At 62.4% G+C, this 14,545-nt stretch overlaps 2 protein-coding genes across 2 annotated transcripts; both read left to right on the top strand.

The window, feature by feature from the left end:
* The first annotated feature begins 9 nt into the window (after positions 1 to 9).
* On the top strand, positions 10 to 2,063 carry LOC137485523 (uroplakin-3b-like protein 1). The gene is made up of 6 exons (XM_068210046.1): positions 10 to 195; positions 761 to 907; positions 1,003 to 1,234; positions 1,325 to 1,401; positions 1,711 to 1,840; positions 1,949 to 2,063. The coding sequence occupies exons 1-6, from the start codon at positions 60 to 62 to the stop codon at positions 2,052 to 2,054; spliced, it is 828 nt and encodes a 275-aa protein (XP_068066147.1). The 5' UTR covers positions 10 to 59; the 3' UTR covers positions 2,055 to 2,063.
* Positions 2,064 to 4,345: 2,282 nt separating this feature from the next.
* LOC137485649 (ras GTPase-activating protein 4-like) lies at positions 4,346 to 14,490 on the top strand. The gene is made up of 20 exons (XM_068210242.1): positions 4,346 to 4,462; positions 8,725 to 8,781; positions 9,205 to 9,318; positions 9,599 to 9,660; positions 9,778 to 9,907; positions 10,183 to 10,264; positions 10,423 to 10,554; positions 10,633 to 10,724; positions 11,348 to 11,471; positions 11,578 to 11,731; positions 12,050 to 12,114; positions 12,311 to 12,423; positions 12,494 to 12,680; positions 12,886 to 13,023; positions 13,128 to 13,451; positions 13,528 to 13,665; positions 13,749 to 13,884; positions 13,960 to 14,080; positions 14,170 to 14,228; positions 14,370 to 14,490. Exons 1-20 carry the CDS (start codon positions 4,398 to 4,400, stop codon positions 14,486 to 14,488), a joined length of 2,412 nt encoding a protein of 803 aa, XP_068066343.1. The 5' UTR covers positions 4,346 to 4,397; the 3' UTR covers positions 14,489 to 14,490.
* Positions 14,491 to 14,545: the final 55 nt, after the last annotated feature.

Raw genomic sequence — 14,545 nt, 5'->3', positions numbered from 1 at the left:
AAAAGCTCCCGGGGAAACGAGCCCAACCTGTTTGCCACGGGGCTGCGGCCGCTGCAGGAATGTGGGCGGTTGGTGACCACAGGCGGGTCCCAGGGGACGCGGAGCCCCGGCAGCCGCACTCCCGCCCTCGCCACCAAGGTGCCCGCACCATGCTCCCGCTGCTCCTCCTGCTCCTGCCCGCGGCCCACGGCATAGGTGAGTCCAGCGACGCCACCGGGATGGGCTCGGGACTCCCCTCGGCCCTGCGGGGATCCCCCGTGCACAGGCACCAGGACCCCGCTGCGCCTGGAGGCGTAGGGCAGCTGATGCCCCCCCTATTCTGGATCCTGTTCGGGGTGTCACCTCTAGTCTCTGGTGTCACTGATACTGTTTGACTGGCACAGTGTGGGGTCCCCACTGGAGTCCACCAGGACTCCCCTGAACCTGGAGGCACAGGGCAGCTGATGCCCCCCCATTCTGGGTGCCACCCCAAGTGTCCCTGGTGTCACCCACCCTAGTCCTCTGGTCAGGGAGTCCTGCACGGGTGTTCCCCCTCGCGGCTGGGAGCATGGAGTGGTTTTGCGTCCTCTTTTAATGAAACACGTGTTTGAGCCCACTGGGGGTGGCAGGGGAGCAGAGGCCGCCCTGCCGAGATCCCAGGGTTCAGCTGCCTCCTGCCCCTGTCCCCACTCACACCGCGGCCGCCGGTCGGAGCCTCCTTTCCGGGGCTGCAGCGGGGGATCCACACCCTCCACCGCACCCCCTTGTCTTCTCACCGCAGACCAGCTGACGTCCAAGCCAACCCTGACCCAGGACCCCCTGCTGGAGGTGGTGACGACCGCCTCCACCTTCGTGCTGGACCAACCCCATTGCATCTTCAAAAACTACACCAATGCCGTCATCTGGCTGGTGGTGGCCCTGGACAAGGGTAGGTGGGAGCAGCCCAGGGCAGGGGGCGTGCAGGGGTCCCTGTACCCCCCACCAAGTCTCTCCTCACCCCCATCCCCATCCCCATCCCTGCAGACGCATTCACCTTCAACAACAGCATGGAACCAGGGACTCCCGAGACCGCATTCCAGAACTTCCCTGACCCTGTCCATGCCTACATGACCCTCAATGCCACCCTGGGCAGCTACCCCTGCCCCAAATCCCCCGGGAACATCACCGTGCTGCGCGTGGGCAGCGAGACGAGCTGCGCCCGGGATGAGATGAGGCCCACGTGCAATGGCCCCCTGCCCGGCCCCGGGCCCTACCGGTGAGCCTGCTCGTGGGACCTGCCCCCCTCAAGGGCTGCCAGCAGCCCCCTGGCTCACGGGGCCGTGGCTAACCTCCCTTCCCATCTTAGGGTGAAGTTCCTCGCCCTGGAGGGCTCTGTGCCCGTGGCTCAGACAGGGTGGTCGGAGCCAATCACGCTGAGGACAGGTACTGGTGCTCGTCCTGCCCCCACAGCCAGCCCACAGCCGTCCGGGGGGTTATGGGGTGGCCCTGGGCATGTGGGGTGGTCCCAGGGGGCTGAATGCTGAGCAACAGTGATTTGGGGTGAGGGGTCCTATGAGCAGATGGGGAAACTGAGGTAGGGCTCTGCCGTGGGGTCTCACTCGTGTACGTGGCCCCGTGTGATGGCACATTGGGATGGCACACACGAACACACCGTCACCCATCCGGACCCCTGAGCCACTGCGGGGTGTGTGTCCCTGCATCCTGCTCCCTCTCCTCCTGCTCTCTCCCCAGCCAAGTCACCCAGCAGCATCTCCACGACGGGCAGCGGGCACAGCGCCGGCATGATCGCCATCACCACCATCCTCTCCATCCTCTTCGCCATCCTCCTGGCCGGATTGGTGGCCATGCTCATCTTCTGCGGGTGAGTGCCACCAGCTGGGCGTGCTGGGCACGCGGGACCGGCGTCAGAGGGTGACACCGTCATCCGCTGGTCCCCACCCTCATCCCTCACCCCGCCTTCCCTCCCCAGCTCGGACTCCTGCGGCGGCAGCAGCACCTTCAGCAAGCAGGAGTCGGTGACGGTGCGGCGGTACAACACCCACCACGTCTATGACCAGCCGGCCGCCCGGCTCTGAGCCCCCGCCGCCCCCGGCACCGCCGCCCCTCCCCCGTGCGGGGTAAATTGACCCGCACCGCTCCATCCCTGCGGGTGACACGAGCCCGCCGCCGTGGGGACACGGCCGGAGCCGCCGCCCGGGACGGGGGCGGTGGAGCGGGACATTAAAGGCTTTTCCGCATGCTTTGTGCCCGGCCTGTGCCGCCTGTTTGTGACCCCTCGATGTCCCCCGCAGCCCCTGGGAAGCCGCATGGTCCCCTGTCCCCGCTCGGAGCCCCAGCGCTGGCTGGCAGAGAGCTGCTGCACGGGCCAGGCTGTGCCCGGGGATGCTCTGCAGTGGGAGCCGTTGTCGCACCCAGCTGGGGCATCGATGCCACCTGTGCCCACTTCGGATGGGGAAAAGTCCCCCGGGGTGCAGGGCAGCGGGGGGAGCCTGACCCCCCCAGCCCTGATGCTGGGGTGAGGGGCACTGAAATACCCCGTGAGGTGTGGGGGATGTTTCCCCAACCCCTTTTATACTACAATGATCTGTCCTTGACCAAGCCCAGAGGAGGGACTCCCACACCCCGAAATGACCCAATCCATCCCGGCTACAGCTCGGGTTCCTCTGAGAGCCATGAGACCCCAAGAGGGGACCCCGGGGTGTCTGATCCTGCACCGGGGGGTGTCCCCGATCCCGATCTGGGGGATGTGGGGGCTGATCCTGCACTGGTGAGGAGTGGGCTGGAGCAGAGACTGGAAGGGACTGGATCCATCATTCCTGATCCTACAGCGGCGCGTGGGTCTCTGATGCTGATCTCAGGGCTGTGGGTGCCCTGACTCTGCAGCCCGGGCAGGACGAGGCCCCGCTGGTGCTGGAGACAATCCCGTAGTGGGTGGAGCCGGGGCAGGTGTGTGTGTACCTATAGACATCGTACACAAATATTGAAAGCCCTGTTTTTCCCCGCAGGTGCCACGCCAAGGGCAGCATCACATTGACAGCCCAGCCCGGTCACAGCGCCCTTACGGGGTGTCCTTGTGCCGCCTGGGGGGGTGTTAGCAACCTGCCCCCCCACCGCCGGAGCCGCCTCCGTGGAGCCCGGCCAAGGGAAATCAAGCAAATCCAGCGATTAACTCCTGCCGAGATCAGCGTGGGAGCACAGGAGGGATGGTTCCATCCGGCGAACGCGGGTCCTCTCCGCCCTACACCCCGTACCCCGAAATAAAACTGCTTCACCTGCAAAGGGCTGTGGGGGGTTGTCACCTGCCACTCGTGCGTTGCGGGACATGTGGCCCCGACCGCCTGCGGGGCTGGAGCTGGCGCATGGGGACACTCGTGGGATGGTGCCGGGGACTGCACCTTGTCCCCTTGCTGTCCCCCTGTGCGGGGGAGGCAGAGGGGCAGCGCTGTAGGAACAGAGCAGTGTGTTCCCAGCGTGTCCCTGCGGTGTCCCCATAGTGTCCCCGCGGTGGAAATGCCAAGGACTATCTTGGCCGGCACAGCCCTGAGGCTCCGCTTTGGGCGCCGGCCGAGTCCCCGAGCCCAGGTGGGTCTCGCCATGGGGGGGTCCCCGACCCTCTGCTGGTATTTAGGGCACCAAGCACCCAGAAATGCCACCTGTCCTCGGGTGCGCTGCAGCCGGGAGGTGCGGTACTTTAAAGACAAAGGAAAAAATAGGTTAAAAATCAATCAAACGGCGGAGGTTTGGGGTGCAGAGCAGCGCGGCCGATGCTGCAGCCCCCAGGTTCGGGGGGGTGCGGAGGGGTCCGCTGTGGGATTGGTCCGATCCAGGCGGGCGCCGGGCTGGGCAGGCTGGGGCTGAACTGCCCTGGAGCCGCGGGCGGTGCCGGGGGCTGAGGGGGACCGAGGGGACAGAGAGGGACCGAGGGGACAGAAGGACCGAGGGGACAGAGAGGGACCGAGGGGACAGAGAGGGAGCGAGGAGACAGAGGGACAGAGGGGACAGAGGGACAGAGGGGACAGAGAGGGAGCGAGGAGACAGAGGGACAGAGGGGACAGAGGGACAGAGGGACAGAGGGGACAGAAGGACAGAGGGACAGAGGGACAGAGGGACAGAGGGGACAGAAGGACCGAGGGACAGAGGGGACACAGCGGGGGGACCCTGCGGGACCCCGGCAGCGCGGGGAGCCCGGCCCCGCCCACCCGCACAGGCCACACCCCCTGGCGGACAGCCGATAGGATCACCCAATGGGCGCTGAGGATGTGCCCTAGGCCACGCCCATTTCCCCGCCCCCGCGCGCTGATTGGCGGCCGCCGGCGCCGGCCCGCACATGGGCGCTGTGCTCGGGGCCGCGGGTTCGAGGCCGCGCTCGGCTCCGCTGGGCTCCGCTGGGCTCCGCTGGGCTCCGCTGCCCGCCCGCCATGGCCCGGCGCAGCGCCCTCTCCATCCGCATCGTGGAGGGCAGGAACCTGCCCGCCAAGGACATGTGAGTGCCGCCGCGGGGGCCGGGAGGGGTTCGGGGCGGGGGCATCCCGAGGGACTCGCCGCTTTCCCAAGGGTGCTGCGGGGTGTCCCCCCAACAGGTCCCTGATGGGGACACCACCCTCGGGGTGGCCTTAGAGCCTCCTCCCTGCTTTGGGGGCTTGTCCAGAATGGTTTGGGCGCCCCCCAGCCATGCATGTGGTTTAGGAGCTTTAGGATCAGGTGGCTTTAGGATCCCGTTTCGGGGTGTCACCCCTCGGGGTGTTCCCTCCAGGATGGCTTTGCAGTCGCCCTGCACTGAGGATTCCCCCCAGAGTGGCTTTAGGGTCCCCCGCCCCAGAGGTGTGTTTACTTTGGGGATTCACTTTAGGGTAGATTTGGGGTACCCCTCCAGCAGTGCATCTACTTTGGAGGTTCCCCATAGGGTGGCTTTGGAATCCCCCTTGCTTTGGGGTTTCCTCCAGGGTGGCTTTGCTGTTGCCTTGCTTTGGGGGTTCCCCCAGTGCGGCTTTGGGGGTTCCCTTCAGGACATTTTTGTGTGCCCCCAGCAGTTTTTAGCGCTTTGGGGGCTCCCTCAGCAGTGCTGTGATTTGGGGACACCCCCTGGGATGGGGTTGAGGTTTCCCCCCGTGCTGTGGGATGCCCCAGCAGTGTTTTGGGTACCCCAAACAGCGCTCCCACTCGGGGGGCTCCCTCTGTGCTGCCACGGGGCAGGGCTGTCCCCACCACAGAGGGACCCTCGCAGGGACCCCCGGACGCGCAGCAGGACCCGGTACATCCAAAGGAGCAGGAGCTGTGTCCCCAGTCCCCGCTCCGTTCCCATCCCCGGCTCCATCCCACCTGGCTGAGGTCTGGGGAGCAGCCCTTGGCTCGGGATTTCCCTCCCAGAAAACCCCGGTGTTCTCCTCATCGCTCTGATCTGATGGGGCGGCATGTGGGGACAGCGCCGGGGTGGCCCCAGCCGCCGCCAAGGCAGCGGGAAGCTGCTGAGGAGCTCTCGGCAGCCGGAAAACCAGCAAAAATCCCTGCAGCCGTCATGGAAAAAGAGGATAAACAAGGAAAGAAACATGACTTTTTTTTTTTTTTTTTAATTTTTTTTTTAAATCCCGTGTGTCAGGGCCTGATTTTTAAATCCCTTGGCACAACTCCCCGGCGGAGCTTGACCCAGCACGGGCAGGCTCTGGGTTTTGGGAGAGCCGGAAAGCCACAGCGCCCGGAGCGGAGCTTTCCGGACCGGTGGCTTTGGGACGTGGCGCTGGGCTGGGACGGCGGGGAGGGAAACCCGAGCGCGACCTTGGCCGTGGCTGGCCCCGGCCCCTTCCCCGCTGCACAGCGCCCCGGGGATCCGGTTCCCTGCCCTGGCACCGCTTTTGGGATCGCTGGTTTCCTCCGGGGAATTCCCTCTGCGGGGTGCCCCCGCTGCATGGGCAGCTCAGACCCTGCTGCCAGCAGCCGGGGGTGATGGAGCACCCCCAAATCCCCGCGGGGAGCCTGCAGACCCCACAGGATTTGGCTCAGGGAGTTACGGGAGCCCCCCCCCAGCTGAGGCTGCCAAATCTTGCCCTCGTCTTTATCCCAGGAAAGCAATGGAAAGGGTCTGAATGATTTTTTAAAATGATTTTTAAGTTTTAAATTTTCTTTATTTAGTATTGATTTTTTTTAATGTGACATTTAATTTCTTTTATTTGAGTTTCTGTTTTATTATTTATTTATTTTATTGGATTATTTTAATGTTAGGATAATAAACAACGCCAATAATTTTTAATCTTTAATTTATCCTAATCTATTTTATTTTTATTTCAGTATTTTTACTTTTTAACTTTTTATTTCTTTTTTTTTGAAATTATTTTTTCTTTCATTTTTGATATTTTTCCTTTTTTTCACCTATTTATTATTCATTTCTTCACTTATTATTCCTTCTTTTATTTTATCCTTTTCTTTTTCCTTTCTTTTTCTTTTATTTTTAATTAAATTTTAAATTTTTTATTCCATTTTTATTTTATTTCTCATTTTTAGTTATATTTTAAATTCTACCTTAATTTTCTTTGATTCTTACAATTCTATTTTTTTTTTTTTTAATTCTACTTCCCTTCAATTTATCATTCTATTTTTTTTTCTTTCCCTTTCTAGTTCCACTTTTTATTTCCATTTTTTATTTATTTCTTCTCACCACCTCCCAGGGCAGAGCAGCACTGCTGCCTACACCAGTTAATTTTTAATTCCGTCCCTCCGCTCTGCTGCCGGAGGGGTGGCTGCGGGTTCTTTCCCCCTTCCCCCAATCCCGCCTGGGCTCATTTCCTCTTTTAAAGCCCTTCCCCTTTCCAGCTCCTTCCCTGCACCCAGCGTGGGTGCCCAAGCCAGCCCGCAGCGCCACAAATCCCTTGGCGACATCCCGGGACAGGGATGCTGCGCGGGCTGTGTCACCCGGCGCCGCCTTTGGAGCAGGGATTTCTCCCCACCCAAAAGCTCTGTGGCAGCTCGGGCACCTCCCGCAGCCGCCGTGGGCGGGTTCTGCACATCGCGTGCTTGAATCCCTGGAAAACGCCATGCCTGGGTGGCTTCCCGGAGCTCTGCGTCCAGGAGACGCGGCCGTGCTGGATGTCCCCACGCTGGGGACAAGGGTTTGCCGCTGCCACCGCAGGCAGCCGCGCGTTGCCGGGCGCAGCTGGAGCGGGCAGCTGTTCCCTTTCCGCCTGCCCGCTCCCGGCATCCGCGATGGTTTGCACAGGCAGGAAATGTCAGCAATGGGCTCCGCTAAATGGCACTTCACCCGCGGCTCTCCTTAAAAATCCTCTCCGCGGGGCGGGCATGGAGCGGGAGCAGCGGCCGACAGCAGCTCTGGCCAACCTGCTGCATTCCAGCCCCGCGGGGCCGGAGGGATGGAAGCGCCTGGGAGCAGGGATGTTGTTGTGGTACCCGGCATGCACAGCCTGGAGAAATCCCTGCTGCCGTGCTTAGCGGGGCAGGGAGCCCCCAAAACCCTTTCAGTCCCCTCCAGCCTCTCTTGACTCCCCCAAAACCCCTTTCAGTCCCCTCCAACTCCTTTTGATTCCCCCAAAACACTTTCAGCCCCCTCCAACCTCTTTTGAATCCCCCAAACCCTTTCAATCCCCTCCAACTCCTTTCGATTCCCCCCAAATCCCTTTCAGTCCCCTCCAATCTCTTTTGAATCCCTCCAAACCCTTTTCAGTCCCCCTCAAAACCCTTCCAGTTCCCTCCAACCCCTTTTGATTCCCCCAGACCACCTTCTGATTCCTCCAAGAACCCTTTCAATCCTCCTCAAAACCATTTTAGTCCCCTCCAACCCTTTTTGAATCCCCAAAACCCTTTCAATCCCCTCCAACCCCTTCAGTCCCTCCAAAAACCATCTGGATTCCCCCAAATTCTTTCAGTTGTCCCCAAAACCATTTCAATCTCCCCAGCAGCTGCCTCTCAGCCTCCCTGGATTTGGGATGTGGAAATCACTCAATTCCTGGGGTCCCACCACCTGTGCACCCTCCCTTTCCCCAGGACACTCGTGGCTGTCTGACAGTGCCCCTGGGGTTGGTGTTAATGAGTTCTCCATGCTCCAGGCTGCTCCTTGCCAGTGAGATGGGAGCCACAACCTTTCCATGACCTTGGCTACCCCCCAGGTCCTGCGTCCTCTGTCCCTGCTCACCCCTGACCCTGTTTCTGATGAAGCAGGGCAATAAGCTGTAAAACCGTGATTATTTTTTGGCAAGGGTGACTCGGGTTGTCCCAGGGAGGAAGCATGGTCAAAGCAAGGTGGTGGCTGCCCTTCACATCCTCTGCATCCCTGGGGGTGTCCCTAGGGCTGTCCCCATCCCTGTGGGAGTGTTGGGGGTCTGGGGACACCCTGGGGCTGGAGGAAGCTGCTGTGGCCTCACTCCCAGTGTGTGAAATTGGGCTGCAGGTGCCTGAAGCTGTTTCGGGGAAAGGGTGGGGTTTGTTTGCTCCTGGCCTTCCTGTGTGGAAGAGGAAAAGCCACTTCTGGCAGCCACAGCGGCCGGACACGCTCAGGGAGGGGTGTCCCCAGTCTGGAAGCCAAGCTGGGGTCACCCTGTGCTGGCAGCTGTGGCCAAGATCCCCCGTGGAAGTCTTTGTCAGCCTCTGTTCCCTCAGGGCTTTGTCTCTACAAGGTCTCTGTTCTGTGGGGGCTGTCAGGGCTGAAGGCTTTGCTCACCCATGGCCATGAGACTCCTGTGGGTTGGGTGGTGGCCAGGCTGTGGCTGGTGGCACTGACAGAGCTGTCCCTTGTCCTTCTAGCACGGGGAGCAGTGACCCGTACTGCATCGTGAAGATCGATGATGAGGCCATCATCAGGTGGGTGCCCCAGGTCCCTGGCTGGTCCCTAAAACTGCTGGAGCCCCAAACCTTGCTCCTGGCAGGTGTCTCCATCTGCTGCAGGCACATTGTTGTTATGATTATTGTTAAGATCATTGTTTATTGTTATTTATCATTCATTTTTATTCCCTACTTCGGGCTGAGATGCTCCTGCAGACACAGAAGTGTCTAACGGCTCATGGCCCCCTTCCCCTCTACCCCACCCCTGTGTCTTGCCAGCCCAGAGCCACAAGACAGGACAAGGATGGGGACACAGACTCATCCCTGCCCCAGCTGAGGGTTTCAAACTCTGGGTGCTTCCCCCAGCCATGTGTCCCCAGAAGCTGGGAAGGTCCCAGGGCTGGGGAGTACCCCTGAGAGGGAGCCCTGTCCCCCCTGTCACCAGTGCCACCTGCCCCACAGGACTGCCACGGTGTGGAAGACGCTGTCCCCGTTCTGGGGCGAGGAATACGAGGTGCAGCTCCAGCCCGGTTTCCACAGCATCTCCATCTACGTCATGGACGAGGATGCCCTCAGGTGTGGTGGGGACTCTGTTGGTGGCTTTGGCTCTCTGCATGCTCAGCCTGGTGCTGACACCAGAGAATCCACAGCTGGCCACGCTGCCCTGGGCTTTGGGACACAGATGGGTGAAGTTATCTCCCAAGGATATTGTCCAGCTGGCAGCAGAGGGTGGCTGATGTGCTCCATGGGCACAGACACACCATGGTGGCCCCTGTCCAGGATCCCCCAAAGTGGGGGCTGTCCTACCTGGGCACCAATCCCCTGCTGTGTCCTGTTCCCCATTTTTGTTTTCCAGCCGTGATGACATCATTGGGAAGGTCTGCATCACCCGGGACATGCTGGCAGAGCACCCCAAGGGTAGGGGAAAGCGTGGCTGGGGGTTCCAGGAGGGACCCATCTCCCACCCCTTAGACAAAGCTGGTCCTGAGGGGTTCCCCCATGACCCCTTGATGGGGATCCCCCCTTTTCCCACAGGATACAGTGGCTGGATGAGCCTCAGCGAGGTGGACCCTGATGAGGAAGTGCAGGGGGAGATCCACCTGCGGGTGGAGGCCCTGGGCAGCCAGGGCAGCCGGCGGCTGCGCTGCTCTGTGCTGGAGGCCAGGTGAGCGGGGACACGAAGGTGACAGGGGCTGTGTGTGCAGCTGGGACATGGGTGATGAGTCTGAGCTGCTCCATGACTCAGTTTCCCTGGTGTATCTGGTCCTTTGGGTGCAGAGCACCCTCCTCATCACCCAGATGGGGGTGCTGGGTCAGGGTCTACCTCATCTGCGGGTGTTTGGGACATATATCTTGAGATTCTCTGAGAGCAGAGTGGGTGCCACGGGTGCCTGTAGGTATTATGGGAGGTTCCTGGTAAATTCCCCCTCTTCTCGGCAGGGATTTGGCCAGGAAGGACCGGAATGGTGCCTCCGACCCCTTTGTCCGCCTACGCTACAATGGGAAGACACAGGAGAGCACCGTGAGTGCGGCTTCAGCCATCCCCAGCCTGCCAGGGATGCAGGTGGAATCAATCCACGGGGAAACCCGGAGCCATCCCCATCCCCCAGCATCCCCAGCTTGGTGTCCCTGAGGGATAGACCCACCCAGCAAGAGGGGACAAAGCTGTTGCCTTTGCAGGTGGTCAAAAAATCCTGTTACCCTCGCTGGAACGAGACCTTCGAGTTTGAGCTGGCCGAGCCTGCTGAGGAGAAGCTCTGCGTGGAGGTGTGGGACTGGGACCTCGTTGGCAGGAACGACTTCCTGGGCAAGGTGAGCCCCAAACCCTCTCGGTGCTGCCGGGGTCCTGCCCAGCTGCACACCCAGCCCTCTCCTGCCTTCCCCTCCCAGGTGGTGTTCAGCATCCAGGGGCTGGAAGCAGCTGGGCAGGAGGAGGGATGGTTCAGGCTGTGGCCAGACAAGTCCAAGCCGACAGAGGATGAGTGAGTTTTGGCACAGGGTGCTGGGGTTTGCTGGCGGTGGTCCCAGTGCCCTTAGGGGCATTGGGAAGCGGAGTTTTCCTGGGAAGCATCATCACTTTGGAGGGGTAGCCTGGGGTTCGGGCTACCTCTTGCTTGGTGAAGTATCCATCCCTCCACCCATCCATCCATCCATCCATCCACCCACCCACCCATCCATCCACCCATCCATCCATCCATCCATCCCTCCACCCATCCATCCATCCATCCATCCACCCACCCACCCATCCATCCACCCATCCATCCATCCATCCATCCATCCATCCATCCATCCATCCATCCATCCATCCATCCACCCACCCACCCATCCATCCATCCATCCATCCATCCACCCATCCATCCACTCATCCATCCTTCCATCCATCCATCCACCCATCCATCCATCCATCCATCCACCCACCCACCCATCCATCCACCCATCCATCCATCCATCCATCCATCCATCCATCCACCCATCCATCCACTCATCCATCCTTCCATCCATCCATCCACCCATCCATCCATCCATCCATCCATCCACCCATCCATCCATCCATCCATCCATCCATCCATCCACCCACCCACCCACTCTCCCCGTGCTCCTGCAGGCGCCGAGGCAGCCTGGGCTCGCTGCAGCTGCAGGTGAAGCTTCGGGATGAGACGGTGCTTCCCTCCCACTGCTACCAGCCCCTGGTGCAGCTCCTGTGCCAGGAGGTGAAGTTGGGGCGCCAGGTGAGGGGTCCATGCCCAGCCCTGCTGGAGCACCCACATTTCCCAGCTCTGTGCCGTGGTGTCTGCCTGCCTCGGGCTGTCACATTATGGTGCCTCTTCCCTCCAGGATGGCCAAGTGCACCTGGTCACCCTTCTGGATGAAACCACCACGGCCGAGTGCCGGCAGGAGGTCGCCATCAACTTGGTCAAACTCTTCCTGGGCCAGGGGCTGGTCAAGGAGTTCCTGGACCTGCTTTTTGAGCTGGAGCTGGCCAAGCCCTGTAAGGCTGGAATGGGGAGTGGACCTGGAGGCTTCCTTATCACCTCCTGGGGCTGCAAAACCTCCAGGGCCTTTTCTGGGGATTTTTTTTTTTTGGAGTGATGGTTGAGGCTCAGCCATCACACTGTGGAATCTGTTGGGCTCATCCTAGCAGTTCATGGGCTGAGGTTGGTGGAGGAGCAGGTGGAAATCCTCATGACCCCCATGGAAATGGCCAGGGGGGCAGGGCACAGCCTCTGGGAATGACCCCCATGACTGCAGCTGCCCAGGGATGACCTGTGGCCATCCTCCAGGCCATGAACCCTCTCCTGTTTTGCAGGTGAGCCCAACACTCTGTTCCGGAGCAACTCTCTGGCCTCGAAGTCGATGGAGTCCTTCCTCAAGGTGCCACATCACCCAAAACCTGCTCTTCCCAGGTCATCCTGGCCCTGGGCTGTTCCCAAGGGAGGAACTGGGAGGGCTGCTGTGCTTGTGCCTTCCCCCGGGGCTGGGAGGCTGGAGAAGATCCACTGGGTGACCCTGGGGGTGTCAGGTGCCAAATCTGTGGCACATCCTTGTCCCCTGTGTGGTCCCTCGGCAGGTGACAGGGATGCCATACCTGCACTTTGTCCTGGGCCCCACCATCACCCGCGTGTTCGAGGAGAAGAAATACGTGGAGCTGGACCCCGGCAAGGTGGAGATCAAAGACGTCGGGTAAGGGGCTCGTGGGGTGGCGGGGCAGGGGTGGCCCCAGCGCTGGGGGTGACAGTGACGGTACCTGCAGGTGCTCGGGGCTGCACCGGGTGCAGACGGAGGGCGAGGTGATCGAGCAGGGCCGACAGCACCTCCAGTCCTACCTGGGCGAGCTCCTGGACGCCATCGTCAGGTCGGCCCCGGCGTGTCCGCCCCTGATCCGCGCCGCGTTCCGCCAGCTCTTCCAGCGCGTCGGGGAGCGCTTCCCGCAGCACCAGGTCGGGCTGTGGCGGGGGACGGTGTGGGGTCAAACTGGGACATCCCCAGGGGACAGCGCTCTCTGGGTGTGGTCCCCAGCTGTGGTCAGTGGGGTCCCCTCTTGGGCAAGCAGCAGCCCCGGCCACCGGTGCGTCGCTGTTTGTGGGGTTGTCCCGCGCTGGGAGAGACCCTCACGTGTGTTCCCCACCCCCTCGGTGGTCCCAGCACGCCAAATTTGTGGCTGTCACCAGCTTCCTGTGCCTGCGCTTCTTCTCGCCGGCCGTGATGACCCCCAAGCTGTTCCAGCTGCGCGCCGCGCACGCGGACGCGCGGACCAGCCGCACGCTGCTGCTGCTGGCCAAGGTGCGACAGGGGACACCGGGACGGGGCTTTGGGGTGCCCGGCTGGTTCTTGTTGGGGCCAGCCGGGTGTCCTGGGGGTGACGCTGCCGCCGCCGGGGTCCCCAGGCCATCCAGCTGGTCGGGAACATGGAGCCGGCGGCCGGGCGCGCCAAGGAGACGTGGCTGTCGCCGCTGCTGCCCGCCCTGCAGCAGGGCACGGCCCGCATGAGGGACTTCATCACCCGCCTGGTGGGCACGGAGGGGGACAAGGGCGAGGAGGAGGGTGAGGGGCGGCCCCTGGGGCCCCCGCCGGCCGTGGTGAAGGAGGGGCTGCTCCTTGTGCATAAGACACGGGGCAAGGGGCCGCTGCTCGCTGCTGCCGCCGGCAAGAAACTCCATTTCTGCCTCACCGGGGAGTCCCTGAGCTTCGGCAAGAGCCCCGGTGCGGAGGTACGGGCGTGCTGGGGGGGCGGGGGCGCGGCGGCGGGGTGGCGCTGACCCCCTCTGTGTGTGTCCCCTCCACCAGCGTATCGGTGCCATCGCCCTGGGCGACATCCTGGCGGCCGAGAAGGTGGAGGAGAAGAGCTTCGGCAGCTCCCACGTCATGCAGGTGGTCTACATGGCCACGGGCGGGCAGCAGGAGACGGCCTACCTGCAGTGCAAGGTGCGGCGGGGACGGCGCGGGCGGTGGCACGGCGCGGGCGGTGGCACAGCCCCGGGTCCCTGTGACCGTCCCCAACCCCGCAGTGTGTCAACGAGCTGAACCAGTGGCTGTCAGCCCTGCGCAAGGCGTGCGGCAACAACCCCCGCGTGCTCCGCTCCTACCACCCCGGCGTCTTCCGCGGCGACAAGTGGAGCTGCTGCCACCAGCGCGACAGGACAGGTACGGGGAGGTGGCCGCGGAGCCCCGCGGGGGTGCTGGGGTGTCCCCCCGGACGGTGACCCTGCTGCCCCGCAGGGCTGGGATGCGACCGGACCCGGCACGGCGTCACCCTGCAGGACTGGAGTGACCCGCTGGACCCCACGGTGGAGGCTCAGCGGCTTTTCCAGCACCTCCAGAGCCTCCGGGGGACCCTCAGGTGAGCCCCTGCCCCCGGGACCCCCGCCCCGCCCCTGCAGCCGCTTCTGCCCCTGCCAAGGGCCGTCCCTCTCCTCCCCTTCTGCCCAGGGACAAGTACTGGGAGCTGCTGGAGCCGGAGGCGGCCCAGAACGGCCCCCGGGGTGAAGGTAGGTTGGGGTGCGGGGTTTTGGGGTCCTGCTGGGGATGTTCTGCTTGGGAGGTGTCCCCAGCGGTCACAGGGGGCTGTGGGGGTTTGGGGTGACCGCGGGGGAGCTGTGGTCTCTCACTGTCGCTGCCCTGTCCCGCAGACGCTGCCCTGCCCGAGGGGCTGAGCCGGCTCTTGGCGGTGCTGGGGGACCTGGAGCGCTGTCACCGCCGGGCACAGCCCCCGGCCCCGGCGCCGGCGCTGCTGCAGCTGCAGACGTGAGGGAGCCGGGCTGCTCCCGCCGCCCCGGGGAGCGCGGCCCCGGCAATAAAGGCACTT

The sequence above is a fragment of the Anomalospiza imberbis genome, chromosome 20 (genome assembly GCF_031753505.1).
Source record: "Anomalospiza imberbis isolate Cuckoo-Finch-1a 21T00152 chromosome 20, ASM3175350v1, whole genome shotgun sequence".
NCBI classification, from domain to species: domain Eukaryota; kingdom Metazoa; phylum Chordata; class Aves; order Passeriformes; family Viduidae; genus Anomalospiza; species Anomalospiza imberbis.
The sequence above is the reverse complement of the archived record's forward strand: the minus strand, read 5'-3'. Positions and strand labels throughout refer to the sequence as shown.

What these genes read in the sequence shown, in the direction of transcription:
- LOC137485523 (XM_068210046.1), top strand. Translation starts at nt 60, where the DNA reads ATGTGGGCGGTTGGTGACCACAGGCGGGTCCCAGGGGACGCGGAGCCC. An exon ending in CCCGGCCCCGGGCCCTACCG is followed by an intron (nt 1,235 to 1,324) that starts GTGAGCCTGCTC and finishes TTCCCATCTTAG; the next exon opens with GGTGAAGTTCCTCGCCCTGG. An exon ending in GCCATGCTCATCTTCTGCGG is followed by an intron (nt 1,841 to 1,948) that starts GTGAGTGCCACC and finishes TTCCCTCCCCAG; the next exon opens with CTCGGACTCCTGCGGCGGCA.
- LOC137485649 (XM_068210242.1), top strand. Translation starts at nt 4,398, where the DNA reads ATGGCCCGGCGCAGCGCCCTCTCCATCCGCATCGTGGAGGGCAGGAAC. An exon ending in GGAAGACACAGGAGAGCACC is followed by an intron (nt 10,265 to 10,422) that starts GTGAGTGCGGCT and finishes TTGCCTTTGCAG; the next exon opens with GTGGTCAAAAAATCCTGTTA. An exon ending in CGCTGCTGCTGCTGGCCAAG is followed by an intron (nt 13,024 to 13,127) that starts GTGCGACAGGGG and finishes CGGGGTCCCCAG; the next exon opens with GCCATCCAGCTGGTCGGGAA.